This window comes from Carassius gibelio, chromosome A19 (assembly GCF_023724105.1).
Source record: "Carassius gibelio isolate Cgi1373 ecotype wild population from Czech Republic chromosome A19, carGib1.2-hapl.c, whole genome shotgun sequence".
In the NCBI taxonomy this organism is placed as follows: domain Eukaryota; kingdom Metazoa; phylum Chordata; class Actinopteri; order Cypriniformes; family Cyprinidae; genus Carassius; species Carassius gibelio.
The window spans coordinates 27,742,136-27,758,019 of NC_068389.1; the positions used below are offsets into that span (position 1 = coordinate 27,742,136).

General features: G+C 39.2%; 1 protein-coding gene across 1 annotated transcript; it reads left to right on the forward strand.

Moving 5' to 3' along the window:
• The first annotated feature begins 6,555 nt into the window (after positions 1 to 6,555).
• LOC127935353 (glycosylated lysosomal membrane protein) lies at positions 6,556 to 15,473 on the forward strand. The gene is made up of 6 exons (XM_052533149.1): positions 6,556 to 6,744; positions 8,646 to 8,918; positions 9,052 to 9,246; positions 9,317 to 9,535; positions 10,369 to 10,625; positions 13,561 to 15,473. The coding sequence occupies exons 1-6, from the start codon at positions 6,646 to 6,648 to the stop codon at positions 13,706 to 13,708; spliced, it is 1,191 nt and encodes a 396-aa protein (XP_052389109.1). The 5' UTR covers positions 6,556 to 6,645; the 3' UTR covers positions 13,709 to 15,473.
• Positions 15,474 to 15,884: the final 411 nt, after the last annotated feature.

Sequence of the window (15,884 nt, forward strand, 5' to 3'; positions counted from 1 at the left end):
GCTCCCAACTCCCAAACTGACTCAAATGATTTGCAAACCCGCTTTGAACTCCCAAACTGACTCAAATGAATCATGCTCTGAACTCCCGAACTGACTCAAATGATTTACAATCTGAAGTTCCCATCCAAATCAAATGACACCGCCAGCACTACTATTGGCTTAGTTCTGTAATTTCATAACATTTACTGAAATTAAGGTACGAAAAGTATGTTATATCAATATCAATATTTCCATTCCGAATTGCTTTCCACGTCGAAACATCCATCGGATCACATCAGATTGTGTTAAAGGCTGTTGTGTGGAGCCCTTAAAAATGTTCCTTTCACAGCTTAAGTATGAAAACTATCAACAATGGACAACATAACACAAAAAAATTTTTAAGAAATAAATGAAAGCAATCTGAATTATTCAGAATCATTTTCGAGAAACATACATACATACATACATATACATATACATATTGTGACGAGTCAGCTGCCTCCTCCCTGATTATCACCTGCACCCCGTCCTAAATCGCCGCCCTTCACCAGGCTCCCGACTGGAGTGGGTGTGTGAGAGGAGGGGCGCTGGACGAGTCAGGGCTGGCGGCGTGTGATGGGGCACACCTGAAGGAAGTGGAGCCTCATTACCGCCGCTGTTTAAAAGCCCAACGCGCCTCTCCTCAGGAGACCGGTCTCTTCCCCGTGCATGCACACTGGTGTCCTCGTGGGTCCAGGAAGGGTGCGTTGAGGGACTCCCGCGCCACCAAGACGTGAGCTGCCGGACCCGCGATCCGGATGGGAACCGCACCCGTATACACGGCCGACGGGCCAGGATGCCGGGCCGTCCATCCCCTACCAGCGCCGCGGCCAACGAGAGAGACGCGGCCGCTAGGAGAAGCCGCCGCCCCTCGCGCCCCGGACCTAGGAGGGGGAGCGCGTGCGGCCGCCGGACTCCGCCCCTTGCCTGGACCCTTCCTTGATGAACACTGCCCGACCTACACAAATCCCGCAGCACGACGAGGACACCAGATTCCCTGTTATTTTGGACACTTTCCCCCTTTGGCCACTTGTATTCCCTGTTATTTTATGATTTCTGTTAATAAAAGCCTCTCCGAGGCCTGACGCCACGCCCACTGTGTCTGTCTTGTGCTCCTCCCGTGACACTGGTGGAGAATGCGGGCAAGGCGGAGCCTAGACAGCGCAGTTGGGAAACGTCTGGTGACGTCACTCCCTCTCGCTTGCAAACGTTCATGAGAACCCGGACTGGGACGGAGGAAAACTGGGGACAGCCTCCCAGCCACAAAAGGGGTAAGTGACTTCCATTATTGTCATTTTACCCTGTGATTGGTTGAGGCTGTCACTAAAACCCGGTTTCTCTGTCCCTGTTCTGGCGCGCTGCGAGAGGGAGGACCGCCCGGAGAGGAATCCCCGCCCACTCCGACCGTTTGGAGTCTGGTTGAGGATGGTAGCACTCCCGTGTGGGTGGCGCCCTGGGGACGGGGATGTCGCTTGGGAGGGGGAATGTGACGAGTCAGCTGCCTCCTCCCTGATTATCACCTGCACCCCGTCCTAAATCGCCGCCCTTCACCAGGCTCCCGACTGGAGTGGGTGTGTGAGAGGAGGGGCGCTGGACGAGTCAGGGCTGGCGGCGTGTGATGGGGCACACCTGAAGGAAGTGGAGCCTCATTACCGCCGCTGTTTAAAAGCCCAACGCGCCTCTCCTCAGGAGACCGGTCTCTTCCCCGTGCATGCACACTGGTGTCCTCGTGGGTCCAGGAAGGGTGCGTTGAGGGACTCCCGCGCCACCAAGACGTGAGCTGCCGGACCCGCGATCCGGATGGGAACCGCACCCGTATACACGGCCGACGGGCCAGGATGCCGGGCCGTCCATCCCCTACCAGCGCCGCGGCCAACGAGAGAGACGCGGCCGCTAGGAGAAGCCGCCGCCCCTCGCGCCCCGGACCTAGGAGGGGGAGCGCGTGCGGCCGCCGGACTCCGCCCCTTGCCTGGACCCTTCCTTGATGAACACTGCCCGACCTACACAAATCCCGCAGCACGACGAGGACACCAGATTCCCTGTTATTTTGGACACTTTCCCCCTTTGGCCACTTGTATTCCCTGTTATTTTATGATTTCTGTTAATAAAAGCCTCTCCGAGGCCTGACGCCACGCCCACTGTGTCTGTCTTGTGCTCCTCCCGTGACAATATATATATATAAATGCTGTGTAAAAATGAAATCTATGCTATCATGCTAAGGAGCTGACTGAAAGCCGGTGACTCCACAGTACAGACAGGCTGCATGTTTTCAACAATTTTTCACCTGTATGAAAAAAACATACAGAGAATCACTTAAGACACTTTGCTGTAGACCCATTCCACATAATAATATTCATTAAAACTGTATGTTAAGGGGGGGGGGGGGGGGGGGATTCACTCAATCTCCTGTTAATCTTGAGTACCTATAGAGTAGTACTGCCCTTCATATCTCCAAAAAGTCTTTAGTTTTATTATAAGAGAAAAATAGTCTGTGCTGATTTTTTCCCCAGAAAAACACGAGCCACTGGAGGCGTGACGTGTGGGCGGAGCTAAAGAATCATGAGCGGCAGTAGGCTTTTGCGTTGAGAGCATTTGGAAGTTGTGACATTACTGTGAGGAAAAAAACATCATCCAAAACAAACCATGGCTAACAGTCAGATTCAGCGTATATTTATGATCCAGAATCAGATCCAGAGGCTGAAATTTAACAAGAGCAGCAGCAGCAACTTTTTGGTAATCTGTGCAGGGTTGTCTTGCCCTCGCAACCAAAAACACACTTCTTTTGTGACATTTCACGACGCTCTCGCTCTGATCAGTGAAGTCTGTTGTGCTCTCAGTGCTCTGCTATACGGAGCGCGCGCTCTTCCGGCAGAAGTGCCTCAGGACCCATATAAGGAAATTCCGCTCCATCTAATGTCACACAGAGCCATACTCGAAAAATTTTTTCAGAAACTTGTGGCAAACCGGAAGGAGTATTTTTGGAACAGAAATACTCCTTCAAACGTACAACTTAATTTTTGAAACTTTGTCCATGTTTAGCATGGGAATCCCCCCCCCTTAACATGTAGGAGCTTGCTGCATGAATCCGTGAGTAGGCTACAGTTTACAAATCCATGGGAATGGATTGCGAAAGTGTGCGTGCAGATTATGAATTTGTGGGTACAGATTCAAACACCAAGGGTATGGTTTACAAAATCTGAGCACACGGATTGGAAATTGGAGGGCTAGGATAGAACATTCGAACCAGGAAGACACAGCTTACATTTGACTAAAAGGTTATTTTCTTTATGCTGAACTCAAGTGAAATAATGAGCATATTTCCACTTTGAGAAACTCGTGTTGCTCTCGCCTTGACTCGCCATGACTGCCGCACACACTTGAATAAACAGAAACACGCCCACAGTGCGTCTTCCTGTTTACAGTGGTTGGCATCCACCAATCCTACAATGTGTCACTACTGCAAACAGGTTAGGCTGCACTTCAGTCAAAATTAATTCATTTTTAAAAAAGTAACGGACAATGCACCATATGGTAAAGGTAAAATAGTTAATTTATTTTAAAAGTAATGTGTCACAGTATTAGTTACTGTCAAAAGTAACTGCGTTACAGTAACGCATTACTAATAACGCGTTACTGCCCAACACTGGACAACACTGTTAGAAAAAAGGGTTCATTGGGGTTCTATATAGAGGGTTCTTTACTCAACTCCAAAGAACCTTTTATGCTTAAAGGTTCTATAATGACAAGAAAGAACTATTTTGGCACAAAGGTTCTTTAGGCTACCATTCATTCATATATTACATTATTCTGCAACATTTTGTATTTGTAATTAAATTATTGTTTGTAGTAACTTAATATCACATTTTAATCATGCCGATTTTTGGAGAAATACTGAAATGGCACTCTTCGTGTGATATTGATTAACTACATAAAATTATATAAATATATACTTTTTCTAACCCTAATATCTTCAATTTTGTGGTCATTTACATGCATTCATAAATGCATTTGAATACATCGAATAATGCAGTGAAAGAACGCACTCAAAATGCACACGAGCACTAGTATGACTTCATCATGTAACTTTACATTATCCTAGATGCATGCACTTTTAGGCACGATTTGTTTAGTTTTTGAATATACTTGATACTGTTAAAAGGCACATAATTAAAACAAAAAATACGAGTTCACATTTCACACCTAAACAATGAAAATGTAATTATAACTAGCTACTAAATTAGTTACAAATGCCTATCCATATACAGCTATGATTTACGAACCCAAACTGACTCAAATGATTCGCGATCCCGCTATGAACTCCCGAACTGATTCAAATGATTCGTGATCCTCAAACTGACTCAAATGATTCGCGAACCCGCTACGAACTCCCGAACTGCCTCAAATGATTCGTGATCCTCAAAATGACTCAAATGATTCGCGATCCCGCTACAAACTCCAGAACTGACTCAAATGATTAGAGATCCCGCTCCAACTCCCAAACTGGAGTCAGATGACTCAAATGATTCGCGATCCCGCTACGCACTCCCGAACTGTTTCAAATAATTTGCGATCCCCAAACTGACTCAAATGATTCGCGATCCCGCTACGAACTCCCGAACTTATTCAAATGATTCACGATCCCCAAATTGACTCAAATGATTCGCGATCCCGCTACGAACTCCCGAACTTATTCAAATGATTCGCGATCCCCAAATTGACTCAAATGATTCGCGATCCCGCTACGAACTCCCGAACTTATTCAAATGAATCGCGATCCCACTAAGAACTCCCGAACTGACTCAAATGATTCGCGAACCAGCTACGAACTCCCGAAGTGACTCAAATGATTCGCGAACCCGCTACGAACTCCCGAAGTGACTCAAATGATTTGTGATCCCAATACACATAATGCTATAAAAGTGTGCACATGGAGAGAAATAAACAGCAGATGTTCATGTTAACAACTTCTTTAACTTGAGCAAACGCTGCTAATACACATACATGTTAATAAAGTAAATAAAACAGAAAATGAATGTTTTAATGCTACTGAATAAAAATAAACGATCCAGTCGAAAGTCTCTGCTCATCATGACAGGACCTGGATCAGTGAGCTGCATCTCGGGCCGATGACGTCACTTCCATGGAGGCATGTTGTACACATCCCCGTCCATTGACTCGCAAAGTGAAGCGCAAAGGAAAAATGGTATGGCAAGCTCAAACTAGACTGACACGCAAAATAAAAGCAGCGTTGCAAATAAATTAATAGATATGACCATGGAAAATATGTATTGCAAAATCATTGCTTTCGCGCTGTTTCATTTGTTTTGCAATTCTTAATTTTTGTTTGCAAAAAGCAAATGTATTTTCCTCAATACTTTAAATAAAATGTTTTAAATTTGTTTTTGTTTTTATTGTTTTTGTATATTTTAAATAAGGTAAATCTTTCTGATTTATTCAAATAAAAAGTCACATACATGGATTTTTCTGGGCTAAGCCCCGGATTTCCACTCACCCTAGAAACACCCCTGCCTACAATGCTTCACTGCTGCAAACAGGTTAGGCTGCACTTCAGTCAAAATTAATTATTTTTTTTAAAAGTAACAGACAATGCACCATATGGTAATGTTAACAGAGTTAATTTATTTAAAAAGTAATGCATTACAGTATTAGTTAGGCTACTGTCAAAGGAACTGCGTTACAGTAACGTGTTATTCTTGTAAACATTCAAGAACTTTCAACGTCAGCAAGTTTAGTTTTACTTTTCTTTTTGTTTTCATTATGAAAACTTATTCACATTATGCTATGGAGGTTCTCTTTTATTTATTTATTTTTATATGATTCCTCTGTGTTTGCTAAATGTTCCGTAATTTATTAGTAATTATATAATACAGCATGTGGTGTATGCCATGCCTCATCTTATTCGTTTTTGTTAATAAACGTTTTGTAAGCTAGTTTGTAATTGTATCTTGTTTTTAATGTTATTGTGCTTTTTAATGAAAAATAACAATGAATCCATTGTTTATTTAGTCTTATCTTTTATTGAAAAAAAAAAAAATCGCGAAAACATCTGGAGGAAATTGCCACCCAACCTTAAATGAAAATGGTTACAGCATCTTAATCAAGTCTTTCTTTTGAAATAACCCCTGGAGTCCAGATTTATTTTATTTTTATTATTGTATTTATTTTTTTGCTATGGTCTGCAATGACAAGAGTAATGTAGCTTACACTGCATGCACCTGAGAGAAAATTGCTTTTACAATAAGTGATCTAATTTTCAGCAGTAAGAAAAAAAAAGTGATTTGAAGCTTGTTTTGGAGGACATTGTCAGTGGCAAGTTATTCACATGTCTTTAACTTACATTTGGCAGATGTAGGATACTGATGTATATTTTATTCTGTTTATTTCAGAAGAACCACATTTAACACCTCATGGCTTTACAGCTGTAGTACAATGAGCATTCACATACCTTCCTAAACCACAGTTTATAACGAACAGGAAAAAGTCATGACAATGCAAATCTCTTGCCCATGCTCCAGTACAGTAGGTTGTGTAAATGCACTGTCCTTTACAACCCGCCATTAACAAGAACAAGAAGAAGATCCATCCATTTTTGTTCAGAGTGTAAACATGTTTGGGTGTTTAGGAAAAATTATAACTTCTGTTTTATTCGGTGTGGCTAGTTGTATAGTTTTTCTTCTGACACGCGGTGATATGTTTCAACGGAAGGTAAGAATAAATCATAGCTAAAGCAGAAATGAAACTAGCCTACGAGTGTAACAAGAACAAATAGGCTAGGCTAATCTTTAAAAATCTGTCGAACATAGACAGTTTAGAAAATGACATTTTCATATACACTGAGAAAATTGACTTAGTGGAGTAATTGTAACAACAACAACAACAAAATAATAAATAAATACATTTTCAAGAAAAATACACATCTAGCATGTTCAAGGCACAGAAAGGTAGTAAGAACATCGTTATAAAAGTCCGTGTGGCATATGAAACTGCAAGAATAATGGTTTACGCAAAGAAAAAAAAAACTTAATTCAATAGTTGGTTTTTTTTTGTGTCTTCGATCCGCGTAAAGAGCCCCACTGCGCACGCGCCTGGTTCTGCTGACACAGAGAACAGAAACTATTCTCTTATCAGAACAGTACAATTGAATCACTGATGTCACGTGGACTATTTTACCGATGTCACTACCTTCCTGGGCTTTGAACGTGGTCAGTGGCGCAGCGCGAATCTGACTGGGGTCAAGCCAGCCGCGGTTTGAGAGTACACGATCAAGCCAGACACACTTTTAACTTCATACAGTAATAATCAGGATCACTGTGAATAGGAATCAACTGAAAGAACGAGCAAACCTATAAAGCAAACAAGTTTATGAGTGTTTGAAAATGGGAAATGGTCCAACTGCTAGAATGCACTTTGTTTTTTGGCGTGAATTTGCGATTCATTTTCTCCAAATCTACACAGTACAAATATTTAAAACTTAAAACAGTAATAATTAGGATCACTAAGAACAGGAATCAACTGAAAGAATGAGCAAACCTATAAAGCAAAGATTTTGCAAAATGTTTGAAAATGGGTAATGGTGCAACTGCTAGAATGCACTTTTTTTTTGAGTGATTTTGCCATTCAATTTCTCCAAAACTATACAGTAAAATGATTTGACAATGAATTCAGTAATATTCTGTTTAACACCGTGAAGGCGAGCCATTGGATATCACATAAGCAATGTGCAAACTTTGTTCAAGATGCTGGTGAATGTCTGAAAAAAATCTGACGACACACATTAATGGTGCATATTCTCGCATATTCTCTCAGAGACGACGGTGATTTTCAGAATCTCCCACTTAATATGCGATATTTAACTGTTTTAATTTATTTCCTTAATATTTCTTTTCTGGCCCGAACATGAAAACAACGAGAAGAAACATATTTCGTGTTGAACAGCTTGTGTTTGAAAGTCCACGCTTAAAATAAAGTTCCATTGATGTCTGAAGTGTTTATTTTATTTAGGCTATAGGACTATAAATTATTTTAAGCTATAATAATCCTCTTTTAAAATAAATTTTTTAAACATTTTCAATGAGGAGTAGCCAATCGCTTATGATCCTCCTCTTCACAATGCATCAGTTATGAGCTATAAAATCATTGCAACAAATTAATTGTAATATTAATCTAATAATAAAAGTAACCTAAACAATAATAGTTTGAATGTAACAGGCCTACATTAATTAGAAATGCCAAATACTCTTAATAATGACAATATTTAATGCTTTTGACAATATCTCTGTCTATGTCTGATTCGTGATCTCCTGTCCTTAAAAGGTTAGCAAGCTCTCTGATTTCATCAGAAATATCTTGATTTGTGTTCTAAACGTTAACAAAAATCTTACAGAATTGGAACAACATGATGGTGAGTAATTAATAACCAATTTAAAAATTTTCAATTATTTACTATTATTGTGTTTTTAATTTGCCGTGATGGGAGTTAGACAAGTTCATCGATTTGTTACACAAGTTATGCAATCATAAATGCAAACATCTACAATTCTAATTATTTTATAAAGGTTTATGTGTGGTGGATCTGATATAACATCTCATCTCTCTTGATTTGTCAGGTGTCTGTAGAGTTGAATCCCGGTCTGACTCCTCCGTGGGTTCTTCCTCCTGGAGTGAATCTGGTTCATGTGCGAGGTCTGGGACAAAGTGACACACTTCACTTCCTGCTGTGTAATCATGGAGCTCCAGCACTGCTGATGGTCAACACTTACAGCACACAGTCATCAGTGCAGGTGGACTGGCCTTCCTTCATCAACAGCAGTTCACCCAGCAGCCTGAAGGTGGAGCCGCAGACCAGTGTGCGGTACAGCAGGGCGCTAGTGTTCACCAGAGTAAATAGACTCAATATTATATGAATACATGATGTATACATATGCAGTCTTAAAATAACAGTTTTTATTTTTATTATTACTAGAAATGATAGTTATAAATCAAAACATGAAGACTTCTGTGTGTGTTTCTCAGGTGTGGGAGTACGATGACGTTCGTAACACCGCCGACCCCCAGCTGACCCCAGAGTCCAGTTTTTACCCTCCATACGAGCTGCAGAACTTCATCTGGTCTGACCCCAAGATCACTGTTAATCAGTCGGGTATCACGGTAACACTGTGCGGTGGAGTGAAAACGGAGAGTTTCGTCAACGGCTCCCTCTGTCTGCAGGTGAGCAGAACTACAGGAACAAACAGCAGGTTCTGTGTAGAGCTGTGTCTGATTTCTCTTCTTTCGTCAGTTCTCAGCGTTTGAGTCAGTGGGTCGTGATCAAGTGTGGCCAAATCTCCGTCATAACGCCAACTCCTCGCAGCTGGGTGTGTGGATGGACGGTGTAACGCCGCGAGGAAACCACTCCAGATTCGCTCTAGAGTTTCAGTCTGTTGGAGAATCAGTATTCAGGGAAAGAACTTATGACAGCACCTGCATAGACGATGAGTACAAACCCTATTTCTTTCAGGTAAACACTTTAGCAAACTTGGACAATGTCTCAGATATTTGTCTGCATCATATTTGATACACACACTTCCAAGGTTTTAAAATGATCAGTTACAGTTAAACCTGTCACACAATCTCCATGCCTTCTGTTGTCAGTCTGATAGCTTAGAGTTTTTTAATCATGTAAAAGCATGCGAACATTTACTGATGCAGCTCAGCTTTACTTGATTCTCCATCAATCATGTTTTAGAGTCTCAAATCTGATCCTCAGAATCTTTTGAGGAGCTTTTGTTTCCAGAAACTTTACTTTCACTGTTCCTCAGCGGAGGAATGATCTTCACGAGCCTCCAAAACATCTCGTATCTTCTGGGGAGCCTTTAATTCTTCAGCTCTCAATAAGCACTGGATTCCATTGCAATATGTTTGGATTATTTAAATCTCTTTTACTTTGACCTTTTTTAATGGAGATATAGAGTTACCACTGCTATTTATATCATTTTATGTAAGTATCTGCTATTCTGTTTATTTAGATGACAAGCATCAGAATTAATTCATCATATTCAGCCTCTTTGAGTCTCTGAAAAAAATTTTTTCCTCCATGTTCTCACCATATCCTAATATATTAGCCATACAATCCTGATGGATCAAATATAAACAAAGCATTTAAAACACATGCAATTTTTTTCTAGTGTTGTTTTTTTAATATTTTTTTGTAAAAAAAAAAAAAGAAAAAAAGAAAAGAAATTCTTATTTTCCTTACTATTAATTAATATCCCCAAAGTGTACATGGTTATTATGAATGTATATTGATGTTTTCCTGTATAAAGCAGGCGTTTATCCCATCTCTTCTGTCAGGTGTCTAATTGGGTCTCGGTTCCAGTAAATGGTGACAATGTGTGGGGTTATAATCAGTGGAAACCTGTGGCGTATCGTAAACCAGAACCGGACCCCACACCCTGCAAACACTCCGAGCTTGTGTCCGAGGACCAGATCCCTCAGTCCCATCTGGTGCAAGCGTATTTCATAAAAGATCCTCAGACTTACGGACTGAACATCAGCTTCGGCATCCCTGGAGACCCAGTTTTTTACAGTGACACCAAATACATCAGCTGGTGAGTCAAACACTGGGGGTTAATTTGACATTTCTCATCAGGAGCATTAGAGACTGAACTGAGAAAATGAATAAAAAATAGTCTTTGAGGGACATATGTACCCTGTAAAAAGTGGTAACCTGCAATTATTACCTTTAAGAGCTAAACAAAAATTACTGGTATAAATTATTGTGTAAACGCTGGTTCAGTGATGTTAAACAATATTTTTAACTTGAATAAAACCAGTTATTTTAGATGCTTCATTTAATTTTTTTTCTTTCAAAATGTTGAGTAAATTTTCCCCCATACCTTTAAATTATTGTTGAATATTTTAATTTAAAATATTAAAAATGCAATATTTGTATGAAATTAATATTACATTTCATTATTTTTTTTTATTGTGTCTGAGTGTCCTGTAGTTTCACATTAATTACAGTTGAGAAAAACAATAAATCCCATATTTTCATCTACTTTGCATTTTCATTCGAAGATGTGCAGTTTAAAGTATATCAACTGCTCATATTTCTTAAAATACAAAATAAATTTGTTTCATATGAATCATCCACCTATTTGTGGATTTGTTTGTGTATTAACGCTTGATATATTGGAAATCCACAAATTTACATTTACATTTATTCATCTGGCAGCCATTTTATCCAAAGCAACTTACAATTCAGGAATACAAGAAGTGATTAATCATAGGATGGCAATAAACACGAAAAGTGCCCATTATACAAAGTTTCAGTCATCGTTCAAAATAGTAAAAGCAAGAACAGGAAGGGATTAAGGGATTAGGGAAAATGAAAACATAGAAAAGATGAAAGCAAAGAGAATTTTTATTTTAGAATAATTTATTTTTAATAAGAGGATGTAGTTAGATGCTCATGGAAGAAATGAGTTTTCAGTTGTTTCTTGAAAATTATGAGGGATTTGGCTGTCCGGATGAAGTTAGAACCATTCCACCAGCTGGGAACAGTGAAGGAAAGTGACTTGAGAATGATTTTGAGCGTCTCTCTGATGGGACCACAAGACCAACCGCAGGCTTCTGGGCGGGATGTAGAGTTGTAAGAGCGAGTGGATGTAGAAACACTAATCTCTTGAACTGCTTTCTTAATCATTCTTAATCATTGAAGAAGAAGAGAAGAGCAATGAGAAGCTTCAAGAAGAGTATATCAGTAGTCTAGCTTAGAAATAACAAGGGTCTGGATAAGAAGCTGTGTCAAATGTTCTTTTAGAAAGGGCCTGATCTTCCTGATGTTGTGCAGTGCAAACCTGCATGATCGTGCTGTTTTTGCAAAATGGTCTTTAAAGGTTAGGTGATCCTGGCCAAACTCTACATAGTGTATATAGAGAAGAGGAGTGGTCCAAGTACTGATCCCTGAGGAACCCCAGTGATGTAGTGTATAGAGAAGAGGAGTGGTCCAAGGACTGATACCTGAGGAACCCCAGTGATGTAGTGTATAATGAGAAAAGGAGTGGTCCAAGGACTGATCCCTGAGGAACCCCAGTGATGTAGTGTATATAGAGAAGAGGAGTGGTCCAAATACTGAGCCCTGAGGAACCCCAGTGATGTAGTGTATAGAGAAGAGGAGAGTGGTCCAAGTACTGATCCCTAAGGAACCTCAGTGATGTAGTGTATATAGAGAAGAGGAGTGGTCCAAGTACTGATGCCTGAGGAACCCCAGTGATGTAGTGTATATAGAGAAGAGGAGTGGTCCAAGTACTGATGCCTGAGGAACCCCAGTGATGTAGTGTATGTAGAGGAGTTGTCCAAAGACTGATCCCTGAGGATCCTCAGTGATGTAGTGTATACAGAGAAGAGGATTGGTCCAAAGACTGATCCTGAGGAACCCCAGTGATGTAGTACATATAAAGAAGAGAAGTGGTCCAAGTACTGATCCCTGAGGAACCCCAGTGATGTAGTGTATATAGAGAACTAGAGAGACTCGAACTCACAACCCTTGGATTGCGAGTCCAACCATCTAACCATTAGGCCACGACTTCCCCCTATCTGTGACCTATCTGTGTGGTAAGACTCAAGTTGTGATTCAGTGACTGACACCAAGGCAGTTTCAGTTGAATGGCCACATTTAAATCCAGATTGATGTTGATTGTTTATTGTCCAGCCTTTGATTGAAGAGTTTGTTCAAGGAATTTTGCTATAAAATAGAGGAAAGACACTGGCCTGTAGCTTTCAACAAGTGTGCTGTCTAGTGTAGTTTTTTAAGCCAAGCTTGCTTGAATGCAGTGGGGAAAATGCCTGGGAGAACAGATGTGTTGATTATGTGAGTGAAGTAAGAAGTTCAGGGGAAATACGTAGCTTGTAGTTTTGGCAGCGTGAATTGCAGTGGAAAACGTGGATAGCAGTGAATGATTCCTGCTGAGATCAGCTGAATCCGTTGATTTGCCCCAATTTATCTCCGCTGCCCTGTGTTTAGTGCATTACTCACAGAGGTCATCTGATAACTAAGGGCTGGAGGCAGTAGCCTATGCTGGTCTGGAGGGAATAGCACAGGTATTGTCTAGGCAAATAGTTAGGGTAGAGAATAATATATCCATGGCACAATTCACATCTAAAGATGAGAAATGTGTGGAAATGGAAGAAAGGACAAAACTACTGTGGTACAGTTTGCCATTTAAGCACAAATTAACAAGTAGCAATAAGTCTTTTGGTATATACTAATAACAGCTTACTGCAAAAAAACATGCACAATCAGCATAAAATTGCTCTAAAAATACAAAAAGCAGTAAATGAATGAATCCTCCTTACTAGCAAATAAGTATTTTAAACAAGAGAAAGAGAAAACTGGAATTATGCAAAACTCTTAAATGCTATTTTTTTATTGTTTCTCTTAATAATTATGTATGTATTTAGTAGATTGTGTTTAAAATATAAAAGAGTTTATAGAAATTCTACATTGGTTGTCTGAACTCTGAACTGTTCTTTACTCCACAGGACTGTTTTAATGGGCTTGGGTGTACCTCTGGGCAATTCATTCTACAATTTACACATTGCCTTCATACCCATTGGAATTGTTATACTGCTGTTCATTTTCGCAGTTGATTGTGCTTGTAAGAGGACATTGGGCTACACACGAATCTGACATTACAAGCCTTGATCTCATGCACACACAAAACAATTAGTGATAAGGTTACTGACCACTGAGAGGACCACTACAAACACATTACTGTTAATTGGACGACTGACTTAAAATTTAGAAATAACACAATAAATGATCTGGATGGGTCGGTCTTTTTTGTTTAAACAGATTACATATTGAATTTTTCTACACCTTTATACTTAAATCTCATAGGCTGGACAACCACAGATCAAACCTGCAAGTGCAAACTAATTTTTTTCCTTTTATTTTCTTAATACATTTTTCATAGATATGTTTGTTTGTCCCAAAATTCTGCTTGTAAAATCAATTAAAAGGGCCAGAATAATGACAACTGCACACATTTTAAAGACTTGATAAACGTTTTCTCTTTAATCCTGAAATATATGCAAATGTTTTCATAATTATTCAGAACTGCACTGAGCAAGGTTCTCAGTAGGGATGCCCAAATCCTAATTAAAAATTAGAAAAACATGGATAATGAATAACACAATCTATGGATTTTCTAAAAGGGACATGACTAGTCTTGCTGTGGTCATATTACAGTACTTCAGATTTCACTTATCACTTGAGGATAGTAAGGAGAGAGGATTGACATGATGATGTCGAAGGATTTGATGCAGAACAAGTCCTGAGTGTCACTGACAAATGTCATGTAAAATCAGTACCTCCTAAATTCATACCCTAGGTTATATAATGTTTTTACAACTTATCAATTAAATATTTATTATTTTATATTATGCATAGCTGTAAAGCATTTATCATTTATAAAAAAAACATCAATAATGATGAGCCATTTGTTCTTCAGGAGGATAGATAGATTTTCAGTCATTGTATACCTTCTATACACACAGAGCGCATGTAATTACAAATCGGAAAGTGAAAGGAAAAACAAGCGTACATTTAAAAATGTTTTCTTTAATTCAATAATTCACCATGTCCCTGTAGGGGAGCTGTAGAATGAGTCATTTCCTTTCTGAACATGGCATTCACATTTGGGCACATCCCTAGTTCTCAGGGAGTTTTACATATGTTGAGTTTTGATGTTTTTAACTTAACTGTGGTATATGGTACAATTTTATTTTACATTTATTTGCACTATAGAAACACTTAAATCTTTTATAAAAGACTTATTAATGTTGGATAAAAATGTTTATTCTTCTCTATATAAATTTGGTGAACACTTTTTGGGTGTGTGTATGTGTGTGTGTGTGTGCGTGCATGTCCACTGTGGATCACTAATGTTTTAAACAACTGTTGCATGTCAGTCAAACATTGAAACTGTTAAAATCAGATCTTGTGCATCATTTATTCATACATCAGATTCTAGATATACTCGGCAGGACTGCATTATGATAAACATATGAGAAATATGGAACAAAACAATGCAATAACAGCATGACAAAAACAACAGCATCATCATTAATCATGTAATCATCTTATTATTCCATTAATCATTCATAATAATCATTTAAACCATTTATATACTCATTTCATTGATTAGTCATTTATAATTTTTACTTTTTTATATTATTTTGCATTGTTTTTTAGTCTTGTGACTGTTTGTTTTTGTCTTTACAAGTAAATGATAAGAGAATGTCTCCATTTCAGAGGTTGTTGTTGTGAAGCAGTATTTTTCCATTGTTATGGCTTGTGCTGAAATAACTCTTTTTGTATTTGTACTGGTCTAAGCATTGAAACATATGCAACTAAGATTATGCAATAAACTCTTGTCTTTTTTGTCATCATACTTTGTCTCATGCTTGTCTGACTGATGACTGTTCCTTCGATTGTTGAGGAGGAGATGGAAACTATAGCTCAAAATTCAGTATGAACACATAACCTAATGACCTAAAAACAACGTGCTAAAAGTGTAAGTGCGGAAGAATGGACGTCAGACGAATGCAGATCATATTTATTTTGCATTAGAATGAACACTTACTTGTACAAATACTGTACAAATGATTGTGCTTGAAACATGCTTACATTTTAACATTTTAATTTATGCTTACAGTCTTATGTACACTTCCACAAATATTACCCTGCATATGCAAATCTTTTTGACATCATTTTACCTTCATACAACTCTGCCAGCAGGAAGTGGTTTTGAAGCGAAGGAAATACAGCAGTTTCCTTGTAATGGCTTTTATGAAATATAATG

What these genes read in the sequence shown, in the direction of transcription:
- LOC127935353 (XM_052533149.1), top strand. Translation starts at nt 6,646, where the DNA reads ATGTTTGGGTGTTTAGGAAAAATTATAACTTCTGTTTTATTCGGTGTG. An exon ending in GGGCGCTAGTGTTCACCAGA is followed by an intron (nt 8,919 to 9,051) that starts GTAAATAGACTC and finishes TGTGTTTCTCAG; the next exon opens with GTGTGGGAGTACGATGACGT. An exon ending in GACACCAAATACATCAGCTG is followed by an intron (nt 10,626 to 13,560) that starts GTGAGTCAAACA and finishes TTTACTCCACAG; the next exon opens with GACTGTTTTAATGGGCTTGG.